Genomic DNA, 13,872 nt, shown 5'->3' with positions numbered 1-13,872 from the left:
AACTTAATGTCTTTTGAATGAACAAATACATGAAAGATATTCACCAAGTATGTGAATGGTTTCTAAATGTTTACAGCTTTTATATATCTTGCCTGCTTAAGAATATGGAAGCCATTAAAGAGTAATATCAGTGAGACCTAGAATAAGTGTAAAATGGCAATCCATACATTTTTACCAAAAAAGGACAATTGTTTCTACATTGTTATTTGCCAAAATAAATATTTTCCCTCATTTTAAGGGCACTGAATACTAAATAGTTCTCTTGCATAGTCAAAAAAATGTTTATAAGTTCATGTTAACTTTGAGTACTCAATATTTGCATAAAGAATATTAGAACCAGGACCTTGTAGTCATTTTAATAGCTATACAATATATAATAAATAATATATCACAAGATTATTAACTATATTGTCATATTAAAAAAAAAACTATAACAATCCTATAAATAGGATTCCACACTTCAGCTGAGAATTCATTAATTTCAAGTAATATATTAAACAGAAAAGCTTTGATAAAAGAATTTGAACACTACTTGGAGTTTAGTGCTAAGATACCTATACCTTACTGATTTTTTAATTCTTTCTGAGTGGAGTAAATTTGCTGGCGTAATTTGTTTTCTTTGTTTACACCAAAAGAATTAAGATACACATGTTAAATTCCTAATCACAAATAAAAAGGAAACTTTCTTGGGAGTTAAAATTATTTGTTTCATTTATATTACTTTAAAGACATCAGTAGGTAGTGATAGGAGAATGCAATGGCACCCCACTCCAGTACTCTTGCCTGGAAAATCCCATGGACGGAGGAGCCTGGAAGGCTGCAGTCCATGGGGTCGCTGAGGGTCGGACGACTGAGCGACTTCACTTTCACTTTTCACTTTCACGTATTGGAGAAGGAAATGGCAACCCACTCCAGTGTTCTTGCCTGGAGAATCCCAGGGACGGGGGAGTCTGGTGGGCTGCCATCTATGGGGTCGCACAGGGTCGGAAGCAACTTAGCAGCAGCAGCAGGTAGTGATACGCCATACCATATGCCAGCATATGCCACCCAGCTTGTAATGAACCATTCTGGTCCAGTCTGAGTACAAAGTGAGCAAAGATGGGCTAGCTTGATGGTGGCCCTTGGTTATCTCAACACCCTGATTATCATCCAATTTTTATCCCTCCCATCAACTCTTACTTGAATGTTGGATAAAACTGCATTAACACAGCTTTCTTATGAGACACAACAGCCAATAGCCAAAAATATCCTCAGAGTCAACATACTAAATCATTAACCTTCTTGGTGTTAAGCACACAAATTAGGAAAGATAGCTCCTGTGAAGCAGTTACTTAGATTTCACAATGTATTTTTTCCCCTGGAAACGATGTTACCTCTAGTGGTTAGGTTTCTTGCCTAAACAGTAAAAGCCTATTGAATATCCTAGTTATATTAATAGTCCTCTGGAACTAAATTAGATATCTTACTGTGTTTCTATGGAAAATTCTCAGAGTTTCAACTAAGAAATAGCAAAACCACATCTTCCCACATACCCCTCTCCCTAACATAAACCCTTTGTAAGACTAAAAAATTCTTCTGGAGACACAGCATTGTAGGGATAATGGTAGGGGAAGGATAAAGTCCTAGGGTTTCTTTGCTTTTTTTATAATCATCATTTTTTCCTTAACACAAAAAGCCAAAATGAATAGCAGGAATAAACGTTCATGCTACTTCTTATCTCTGTAGATTAACTCTTTACTGCAAAAAGTTTACCAAAAAGTGAGACAGTTTCTTAGAGGTCCTCTTTAAGAGATACAATACTTAAGCTCAAAATGTTCCTAGACAGCATCTTTTGTCACAGACATCATTAGCAGTATTGAATGAATCAGTATTAGTGAACTAATGAATGGCTGGTTGGCAAAAGGAGTGGGTCAAAGTTCGCTAGGAAATTAGGAAAAATATATCCTGGGATTAGGAAAGAATGGTCACATGATTAACAACAGATTTACATAGATAAAATAGCAAACTAGATAGGTCAAAACTGTTTGACCTCAATTTAACCTTATAGAGAGAAAAATTTACATTTTTCATGTAAAATTAAAGTAGTAGAAAATATCCGAACTTGAACTCACTCCTAGTAATCTCTTAGTAACCAAGTCCTATTAAGTTTAGTTAATTTTTACATTTTCTGAGTCTTGTAGATAAGGAAAACATGTGGAGGTTAAGGGAATACAGGGTTTATAGGTGTATAAAACAGGTTTTGGAGTCAGACTGGTTTCAAATCCTGAGCCTGCCACTTATTGGTACTATGATCTTAAGCAAGTAACCAAGGTTCTCTGAGTTCCAGTTTCTTCATCCATAAAGTATGAGTAATAATTCTTTATGGGTTTGTTGTGACAATTAACTGTAATACACACGTAGCACAGTCCACTGCACATATGTGATATTCAATAGAAGCTATTATTGTTGTTGATATTATAAAATATATTTCAAAACTAAGAGTTACAGTCTCAGGTAATTATCATAATCTTCCACAAAATCTGGTTTTAGTTCCCAGTGAGGTAAATTTGACCTTTTAAATTCTGCATATAAAGAAACAGATATTTCATTTAAGTGACAGGTTCCATCTTTGCAACATAGGAAGATGCAAAAATAAAATATAAATCTAAAAATGAAAACATATACCTCTAGTACAAGTAGTTCAAAGCTATACTTTAAGAAATCCCTGTTACAAGAAATAATATGGCCCTAGTCAGCCAGTTTTATGGCCATACTTGTTATACACAGGGTATGTTCGATACACTCTTTGTGAAACGTAGGCAAAATGCCTGTCATTCCTTACTAACTTTGAGCAGCAAAATTCAAGGTGTTTCAACCCACTGTTGAATAACCTGTAATATTCATGTGCTCCTTAAGTGGCAGTCAATATTTTGGTCCATAGACCAACAAATGACTTCTGGGAGGATCTAAAAAGCAAAGGCTAGCTAAAGGGTAGTCCAGGCCAAGAACAAGTCTCTGGTTCACAGTTGCCAAGGGAGTGCCTGCTGGCTGAAGAGATCACAGCCAACTCTGGAATATCCCAAAGTAAAAGACTCCTGGTGGGGAGGGTGGTAGGAGAGGGAAAGGCTTAGCCAGAATTATCCAGTGAAACAAACCCCAGGAGGAGACTTGCTGTGAAGCTTGAGGTTTTAAGATCATACCTCTAAAATAGCCTTCTCCGAGAGCTCCAGCTGACTCCAGGAGGTGCAGGATGTGTCCCCATCAAAGCAATCTCCATTTCACATTTCTGAGAAGGACCAGTCCCTAAGGGCTGTGTCCTGATACTCTTAGTGAATTAACATCCTGACTCCCTCCAAAAAGGGGTATGATATTTAATAGAAACATTCTCATGGTCACTAAAATGACCATGGTCACAACTTCTCAAAGTGGAGATGTCACAAGAGTTTTGAAGAAAACTTTTGAGCAACAAATAGAGAATCTCAACTTCTGTTATTAAAATTCTCAAAGTGTTCAGATAACCTTATTAATAAAGATGGCAAAGTATGGCTATAAAGAATAGACATATCCTGGAAAGTGAGAAAAATAATTGTCATTTTCTTGGATTATACTGTATCCAATATAAATGTACTGCCAATATTTGCTAAAAACAAGCTTCCCAATAACTATATCACAAATAAGAGGCAACCCAGTAGAGGGAAGATTATATATATATATATATATATATATATATATATATATATATATATAAAATACAACAAATGCAGTATACTTGAGCAGCATGGCAGTCCAGACCACAGAAGAAAAAAAGTTTGAAGATTAGGAAAGACTTTTTGGAGATGTCACAAGCGTTTTGAAGAAAACTTTTGAGCAACAAATAGAAATTCTACATGTTAATTGTAGGTTTAGATGGTGTGTGTGTGTGTGTGTGCCCAGCTGCTCAGCTGTGTTCAATTCTTTGTAACCTATGGACTATAGCCCACCAGGCTCCTCTGTCTATGGAATTCTCCAGGCAAGAAGACTGGGGTGGGTTGCCATTTCCTACTCCTGGGCATTTTCCCAACCCAGGGATTGAACTCATGTCTCCTGCACTGGCAGGCAGATTCTTTACCACTGTGCCACCTCGGAAGCCCTTAGATGGGACAGGACAGATATTTTCAAATAGTTTATAATGCAGCTACTTATAGATTTAAGGTAACTGTTATGCAACACAGGACTAAATGTCTTGGTTTGGCAATGCATGTATTATATATTATGAATTCCACCTCCTCCTTCTATCCCTACTCCCACCACAGTGATGCCTAAAAGGGACAGGTCAGCTACTGGTAATCATTTGTAGGTCTTACCAGATCTAATGAGGTAGATCCTTATGCCCATGCCTTCAAGACCACACTGAATTACAGCTACCATAGCTTTGTGTGCAGTGTAAACCAACCCCCCAACCACACCCCTACACCCACACCCTAAACAGAAAATGCACTATACCTTAGCAGGCTGCAATATTTAGGGACTTCCACATTTAGAGCTGTCCTATCTCCTATTTACCGTAGTGGTTTTCTTTTTCTTTATTGAAGCAATCTAGTTATCAGTTGTCTACACTGATACACCTCTTTCTTCTGATTCTTTTCCCTTCTTCTGTAATGCTTCTCCCACACTTCTCGGCTTTCAAGAAAAGTAGGCTAACCTTGCTACTCAGGGCCTTTATTTCCTCTTCAGCCAAAAACCAACCAATTAGAGCACAATGGCCATTATCTTTGGATCTGACCAGTCTTTGCTTGTTGCATAGTAAGTACTAAGGAGAACATTCCTTTAGAGCCAAAGAACTTTGTTTTTGTTCATCTTTGGTTTCTACCAGGTAAAAGGATGCTCACAAAACTTAAGAGAAAGATCATCTCTAGCTAGTCTAAGCTTTTACTCCACTTATTGGGATACATCCCAATAAACTCACTGCAAGTTGAAAAATATTATAAGTGAAAAATGCATTTAATATACCCAGCCTATCTTCAATGTGCTTAGAACAATCATCTGAGTCTACAGTTGGGCAAAATCAGCTAACACAAAGCCTGTTTTATAATAAAGTGTTAAATATCTCACATAATTTATCAGACACTGTACTGCAGGTGAAAAACAGAATGGCTGTATGGGTCTGAAAACATTGCACAGTAAGTGAGCTGGTTAATTTATGATCGCATGGCAGACCTGGAACTCCACTCAGTGCATCATAAAACATATGGCTATCTCAAGAAAAGATCAAAGCTCAAAATTCAAAGATACAGTTTCTACTGAAAGTCTATCACATTTTGTTGCTGTTCAGTCGCTAAGTCCTATCCAACTCTTTGTGACCCCATGGACTGCAGCACTCCAGACTCCTCTGTCCTCCACTATCACAAGGAGTTCGCTCAGATTCATGTCCATTGAGTCAGTATGCTATCTAACCTTCTCATCCTCTGCCACCCCTTCTCCTTCTGCATTCAATCTTTCCCAGTTTTTTCCAATCACCTTTGCACCACAAAAACTGTATTGAACCGTCCTCAATCAAGGACCATCTGTACTGTGGTACTAGAGAAGCTTCTAGTGTATCACTGACAAGTGCTAGGCAGCATCTGGAAGTGAGTCCCACATAGAACAGAGATGGCTGGGCTGGGTTTATCTATGCTTTCTGCCAGTGGTATTAGCCTTTTATTTCTCCCATAGTCACTCCAGAGAATTACATGCATATGCATCATATGTTGCTGCCAGGAACTGACTCAGCAGTTCTCAAAAGTTTTGGTCTTGGAACTCCTCCACACTTTAAAAACACCTTAAAAAACATTTTTGCAAATCTCTTCAATGTCTATTTAAAATAAGACAGCTAGATTTCATATCTCTTCTGCATTCAATCTGTTGTGATAGGTTTTGATTGAAGGTATGAAAGGAAAATCTTGTCTCACACGGATATGTAGTTGGATGATGCAAAAGATAATTGTGAATGTTCTGCTTTGATACTACACCAAAACTCGACAAGCGGAATTTCTGAAAGGTTAGCTGCAATGTGGACTCTTAACCCTAACCAGTAAACTTAACTTCCTATCTTAAAATTCATTTGTCTATCTTGTACTTTGAATGGATCTTTTACTCATGCACGACTTTGAAAAACTAAAGTCAGCCTGACAGGTGTTAAGTAAAAATGGGGTTCATTTTAAAAGTGGCTAGTTTAGCCTGCAACTGAAACAACTACACAAATCCTAGACTGCTGTGCAGTGAAAACACCTAGTATACTTCTCATCACTCAAGGATCAGGATTTAACAAAATTTAACAGTGATTACTGTTGGGTGCCACTACCTTTACTTATTCTAAGGGGCCAGTACAGTTTTACATCCATTGCTTTTACACAGTGAAAAAAGCTATAAAGTCTTGTATGATCATAAAAGGGCCTCCCAGGTGGTACTAGTGGTAAATAATCCACCTGCCAATGCAAAAGATGCAACAGACATGTTCAATCCCTGGGTTGGGAAGATCTGCTGGAGTAGTAAATGGCAACCTGCTCCAGTATTCTTGCCTGGAAAATCCCATGGACAGAGGAGTCTGATGGGCTACAGTCCATGGGGCCACAGAGTCAGAAATGACTGATCAACTGAGCATACACATGCATGCACGTGTGCACGCACACGCACGCGCGCGCACACACACACACACACACGATCATAAAAATAGTTTTGACTTCTCAGACCCTCTGAAATGGTTTTGGATACTCCCAAGGTCTGAAGACTGTATTTGAGATTTGCTGCTTTATATCATTCAAGAATTAACCAAACAACAGTTAAAGAGATAATAAAAATAGCCAACTAACTCTTCTCCTTCCCTTCCAGTTGATCTGCAGTCATGCGTCAAAGAGTGGCTAAAAGTCAAATTTCTGACTATTATTACCTGGAGAGTTTCAGGACTTTAAGCATCCCACAGATGCTAAAGCTGGCAGAGCGGGGATGGACGTTCCCCGATAGCATCAATACTGCAGGGGACAATTCGAACGTAGTTTTATTAGAGGCATATTAAAAATTAAATGGACTTTATACTAGTTGCATGACAGAGTCCATTCCTCTTAAATTTTCTCAGTTTGTGAGAACCAACTGATAATGTGAAAGCACTGTAAAAATTGTGAAAAGTGAAAGTCTCTCAGTCGTGTCCATGGAATTATCCAGGGCAGAATACTGGAGTGGGTAGCCTTTCCCTTCTCCAGGGGATCTTTCCAGCCCAGGGATCGAACCCAGGTCTCCTGCATTGCAGGCAGATTCTTTAGCAGCTGAGCCACAAGGGAAGTGCAAGAATACTGGAGTGGGTAGCTTATCCCTTCTCCAGGGGATCTTCCTGACCCAGGAATTGAACTGGGGTCTCCTGCATTGCAGGTGGATTCTTTTCCAACTGAGCTACTAGGGAAGCCAAGGTCTACACAATCATAAGTTATAATCCAGTCCGTTCAAAGGGGAAAAAGAGGATAAGACATGGGGAGAAAAAGGTTAATGCATTTTATTTCCCTAGCTCTTCTCCTAAATTAAAAGTTAACCATTCTTTGCTTTATCCTAGATTTGCCCCAAATTCTAGTAAGCACAATCTTCCTCAACTCTTAAGTCTTTTCATATCAAATACCAATTTCCCTCATCTGCTGAAGTGTCCAAAAGGCAATTTTTTAATTTGAAATGCCAGAAACACATTAATTATTTAAGGAAAGGGAGGGGTAGAATACAAATATAAATATGCAAATAAAAATTAGTAGTTGATCACCCTAATTAAAAGCATAATGTCATTACCTCTCATTTGCAGACAATAATTAGATAAGACAGAAAAGTGAAGACTAACCAAATTACTCAGTATGTATTGATATATATTGCCACAACATACAAAGGTCCTACTCTAGGAATAGGGAAAACACATAGGCTTGTCCTTCTTATATTCGTAGTTGTACTTTATGGTTTACAAAGTACTTTAACACACATTACCTCTCTCTAGCTATGCAGCAACCAGCAAGACAAGTAGAAAGGATCTACATTTTCCAGAGAAAACTAGACTCCAAGAAGTTAACTAAGTTGCCCAATACTCACAGACCTGTCAGAGACCTAAGGATGAGCATATCTTGTGACTTCCAGTGTTACTATATTTGCAGTTACATTTTAGCAAAAAAAGCCCCCACCAGGGGGCTTCCCTGGTGGCTCCGTAGTAAAGAGTCCACCTGCCAAGCAGAAGACCTGGGTTCGATCCCTGGGTCGAGAAGATCCCCTGGAGAAGAAAATGTCAATCAACACACTCCAGTATTCTTGCCTGGGAAATCCCATTGACAGAGGAGCCTGGTGGGCTACAAAGGGTTGCAAAGAGCAGGACACGACTTAATGACTAAATAACAATTTATCTGGTGGTGGAGAGGCTGTGGAAGCAGTACCATCCCTTTTATAAATGAAATCTTATATTGAACCTGAACTGTGAGACACATAAATATACTAAAGGGCTTTTATAGGTGTTTAATTATAAACTAACAACTACCGATAAGTTTGTGTTCTCACAAATGAAAATTGATCATGAGCAGATATGTAAAGGAAGGTTTTTCTAAAGGCCTGTGCCTTCATAATCAATGAGAGTCTTTCTCATCAATGTCTTATTAGCAAAAGTGTTCAAATACATGTACAAAGTGAACAGAACAAATTTGTCAAGGCCTGCACAAGAATAGTCTTGTAATGAATGATTTTGGGGTAGCTGTAATTTTGTACTTAAAATTTAATCCAACTCAAACATTTTCGAATACTGAAGCATCATGCTGCTGCTGCTGCTAAGTCGCTTCAGTCATGTCCAACTCTGTGCGAGCCCATTGACGGCAGCCCACCAGGCTCCCCCGTCCCTGGGATTCTCCAGGCAAGAACACTGGAGTGGGTTGCCATTTCCTTCTCCAATGCATGAAAGTGAAAAGTGAAAGGGAAGTCGCTGAGTCCTGTCTGACTCTTCGCAACGCCATGGACTGCAGCCCACCAGGCTTCTCCGTCCATGGAACTTTCCAGGCAAGAGTACTGGAGTGGGGTGTCATTGCCTTCTCCCACTGAAGCATCACAGGGCTCCATAAAAAGCAGTCTGAAAACCACTGCATAATGACTTGCTGTCATAAATTCACTTGCTTGCTCTCCACTTGGCTCATTTTGAGATAAAACTAAAACCTACTTTGACAATCCAAAAAATGTATATAAGAAACCTGATTAATAAGTATGATTACTATTTCACAGTCAAAGCAATACCACTCTTTTGGTTGAACCATATAAAACTGCCATTAACTGACAATTTTGACTATAAAAATAAGGTTCATATGGCTTAAACTAATATTTCTCATTTTATTTTCCCAGTCTCTTCACTCATAAAACTATCAAAAAATTGTCAAAAATAAATGGATATATAAGCAAAGTGGAAAAAGTACAATATCCAACAACAACAACAATCACTGGAGCTACCTAAACATATTAAGCATTTTAAAATGTTAAACCCTTTTAACATAATGTGCAGAGTTTTATTCACTTGAGTAGCACTAACTGCTCAACACTCAAAATACATTGTCATATACCCCCTTTTATTTACTGGAGGATGTGTGGGTTGATAGTTACCTACCTTTCTTAATGTAGATTGGCACTCCACTTTGAAATGTATCTACTTGTCAGTGCAATTTCTTCAAGCAAAACATACACACTTCAGAACTCGTCAACTTTTTCAAAGTAAATAGAAGCATTTCCTTTTTTATCAAAAACTTTATTGAATTATTTCATTGATAACAGAGCAAGTCAGAATAATTAGGAGTTATAGATTTGAAGAGAATTTTGTTTCTTCATTTCTATACCTATCTGGTTTACCTCTCCATTCTTCCCACTGACCTAAGGTTACCAAATTAGGTATATTCAATACTTGAAGAAGTCTCTCTTTTTTTGGAAGATACTGAATCAAAATTATAAAGGTACTTATAAGAATAAATGTGATTTTCATAAAACATAGAATTCAATTTTCAGATAGTGGGTTGAACCAAATCATTTACTTTGATGGAGAATCCAGTTCTTTTGTAAGTTCCCCCTCAAAATCAATACATGGCAACAAATTAAGCCACTTAGACAAAAAGGCCTCATGCTACATAAATAAAGGTGACTCTTTCCCCATCATTAGTGAGGATTATACAGTAAAGAGTAATTCACACTGGGTATGCATGAGTTTCATTCTTCCATCATGAACTACACTGAACTAAAATTCAAAATGCTGTGACTCACATGGTTATTACTGAACACTTAATATTAAGTGGAAAACACAAGATAAATCCAGAGAATCCCATTTTGAGAGTTACAGATGAATTTTTCTTAGAGTTATATACTTTCTATCAAAAAAAAAAAGCCCATTTCTTTATTAGAAAAGTCTTACATGCTATTTTTAGAATGATAAAGAATTTAAAATGCTAAACACTTGATATCTTTTAAGAGCACTTAAGGCACTCTTAAAAAGCTACAAATGTTGCCAAGTCATGTCATAACTGGCTCAAACAATCCCATTCCCATCTAAAGTTATTTCATGCTACTGCATGAATCAATATTAAATACCTTGGAGTTACTAAAAACTGGAAATTGGCATAGATGTGCACAGCAATTATAAGATATGAAAATGGTGAATATTCATTTTCCATATATTCTTTCTTTTAATAATAGAAGGATGTTTTCCTTCTAGGTAAAAAGAAATAATTTCTTAAAAGCTAAAGAATCCCTCTGCAATGCAAGAGACCCCGGTTCGATCCCTGGGTTGGGAAGATCCCCTGGAGAAGGCAAAAGGCTACCCACTCCAATATTCTGGCCTAGAGAATTCAATAGACTGTATAGTTCACAAAGAGTTGCAAAGAGTCAGACGCGACTGAACGATGTTCACAAGAGAAAGATAAAAAGACGTCTTGAAAGGTAGCAAAATGTCATGGATCATAGCCTTGTTTCTCTCAAAAGAAAAACAGATTTTGAAACTTAATACTACCTCCAAACATTTTATTAGTCTACCAAATTGCCAGAATCATTAAAAAAAAAAATCCAAGTTAATACAGGTCTTCCCTTCCCCCCCACCTTATTCAGTTAAAAAAGAAAAAGCTGTTTTTTTTTAAAACCAGGCTTTAATCAAATGTGTCTCAAAAAACACTTTTTCATATTAAAGACATAACATCACTTTTAAAGCTGGAAAATCATCATCATTTTTAAAAAAGCTAAGTTCAGATGACATCTGGCCCAGAAATGAAAGAGTTAACATTCAACTAAGCTGCTCTGCACTTCTGATCCTTTACATTTCTCACAAGCTGCCCTACAATGAGCTGAGCAAGTATCAACTGTAATTTGATCCCGGAGTTTATGGAAAAAAATAACTGCACATACTCAACATGCACATTTAATAAAAATCTGTTTCAAGAAAAACATACCCGATAAACACAATTTAAGGCACATTTAACTGTTTGATTAACTTCAAATATGCAATCCCTTTGCTTTCTTCGTGCTCTCAAATAAAACTGGGGGGGGGGGGGAAAGCAGCGGCTCTACTGCAGGGAAAAGAGGCTTGAAAAACAACTTTGATTGGCACTTGGCCTGACCCACAGAGGAAGAAAAACAGTTTTTGGACAAAGAGCGCAAATATTTGAGCTTGCTTACTTACATGTTTCTTTCTTTTTTTTTAATATAGAAAGAACAATCTCAATTGAACTGTAGTTAAAGAAATTGACTAAAAACGGTGTCGTATTCATCTTAGCCTTTCAGTCCCGACGCATTTGCACAGCTCAGCAATTTTAATTCATTTGTACTGGACAAACAGAAGCACCTCAACTACTGTTTCCACTTAATGAAATGTAAAAATAGTCTCGAGAAGAATAAGCTAATTATAATATAACCCAATGGCGGCTGTTAAAGTCTGATTAAAAGCTTTTCTCGGTCTAAAGCGACATCTTTTCATACTGCACCCCCCGCCCCCGCCCCCGCCCCAACCCTTAACGGAGCGATTAAACCAAGTGAGCTAAACAAAACTGGAGTAAACTTTCTCTCAATCACTCTGGGAAGCAATAAACTGCGCGTCTGATTTTTCTAGAGCAACACCGGGGTGCGGAGGTTGGGGGAGAACGGGGGATGGGGGGGTAAGCGCTAAAAAGGGACAATTCACGCCCACCCTCGTCTCCACCTCCCCCAGTCCCAGCTTGAGGAACCGTAACGTCGAACAGCGGTTCCCATGGGCATAAAGTTCAAACTGCTTTACCAGTTTCTTTCGGGATCGACCCGGAGCCACAAGACGACCATCAAAAAGAAGGTTAAAAAAAGAGAAGAGTATTCGGGTAGAGCGTGCAGAAGTAAAACCGAAATAAATAAAAACAACACCCGCAGGAGTTAGGCGCAGCCGAGAGAGAGCCAGGTTCCTCTGGACCAGACCAGTTCTGATTTCACACCGACTTGCACCCAGAACACCGGGAGGAGGACCGAACAGGTCCGTCAACCCTCCGCCCGAGGAGCTGGAATGGGGGTCGGGGGGGGCGGAGGCAAGGTAGCTAGGTGAACGGAGGGACGGACTGTAAGCACCCCCAAACCGCCGTCCCCCAAGCCCCCAGCCCCGGGGGCCAAGCGCTGCCCCGGCAGGAATCAAAAGCCCAGCAGGCTAGAGCCTCCGTTCGCGGCTCAGGCCCCCTTCTAGGGGTCCGGCGGAGAGGCCCCGGGGTCCCTCGGCCGCCGCGGGCAGGAAGCGCCCCTCGGGGCTGGACCCGGGCCGAGCCCGTACCTTCCGCAGCACTTTCCGGCAGTTGGTACAGAGCAGGTAGCTGGCGGCGGCCGACGGACTGCTGCCGCCGCGGTTCATCGCGGCTGCGGGCGCGCGGGCACCGCGGGCGGGCGGCGGGCCGGGGCCGGGCTGTCACTGCGGCCGCCCGCGCCGCTGCGGGGCCCAGACTGTCCCCCTCACACGCCCCGCAGGCCGCGCTTCTAGCCTCAGCCTCCTCGGGGCGGGAGGATGGGACGGGGGGGCGACGGCCGGAGAGCGGGCGGCTGCCCGCAGCGACCCCCGCGGCGGCTGCCGGAGCGACGGCGGAGACGGCGGCGGCGGCTCCTCAGCGGCGCGTCGTCCCGCCCGCCCCCATCCCGCAGACCCCCTCCCCCGCCCGGCCAGGACCAGCCGCCGCCGCCGCCGCCGCCGCCGCCGCCGCCACCGCCGCCGCCGCAGCGCCCCAGCGCCTCCGCGCGGCCCCGCCCCCGCCGCCTCAGCGCCTTCACCACCTCCGCGCCCCGGCACCGCCCCCTCCCGCCAATCGGGCCGCCCCGGCCACGCCCCCCGGCGCCAGCCCGCAGCCAATGAGCGGCTGTAGTCGGCTGGGCTCGGCGCCGGCCAATCACAGGCGCCGAGGTCGCCTCGAATCTCCGGGCAAGTTAAGTTTGTCTCCGAGGCTCTGAACTGCAGGGAGACGGCGGGTTAGTTCGGTAGCCGGGTGGGAGGGAACCGAGTTTGTGCCGCTCCGCCAATAGGGGGAGGGGGGTGTGTCACATGCAAATAACCCCGTGAAACCCAGCCCCTCCCCTAAGGCCAGACACAGCCCTGCGCTAGGTCCCTGCAGAAATGGGGAGGGAATGAGATAAATAGCTGGGAGCTAGAGTTCGCTAGAGGGTCTAAGACTCGACTAAATGTTTCCCGATTTCTTGAGAAAGACGGTGGGGGTGGGGGGAGCTAAAACGTTCATACCGATCCACCAGGGCAGTGGTTAGGCTTTCTCTTTCTTACCCAGAATCTCAGCTGGAAAGAAGACTGCAGTCCTGTAGCAGTTGACAGCCAAGGATCGCAAAGAACTTTATGCATCGCTTATCCTTGTTTTGCAAAAGACCAGTTACCTAAAGCTTCGGCAGCGGGTGGGGGATAGA

At 41.4% G+C, this 13,872-nt stretch overlaps 1 protein-coding gene across 1 annotated transcript in view; it reads right to left on the bottom strand.

Moving 5' to 3' along the window:
- Positions 1-13,085, bottom strand: part of SESN3 (sestrin 3) — a 77,254-nt gene extending 64,169 nt beyond the window's left edge. Inside the window, exon 1 of the mRNA XM_055547740.1 lies at positions 12,746-13,085. Within this exon, the coding sequence (XP_055403715.1) occupies positions 12,746-12,823 (78 nt within the window). The 5' untranslated portion in view covers positions 12,824-13,085. The remainder of the gene's footprint in view (positions 1-12,745) is intronic.
- Between the last annotated feature and the right edge of the window lie 787 nt (positions 13,086-13,872).

This window comes from Bubalus kerabau, chromosome 15, assembly GCF_029407905.1.
Source record: "Bubalus kerabau isolate K-KA32 ecotype Philippines breed swamp buffalo chromosome 15, PCC_UOA_SB_1v2, whole genome shotgun sequence".
In the NCBI taxonomy this organism is placed as follows: domain Eukaryota; kingdom Metazoa; phylum Chordata; class Mammalia; order Artiodactyla; family Bovidae; genus Bubalus; species Bubalus kerabau.
This window is presented reverse-complemented; position numbering and strand designations above follow the sequence as displayed.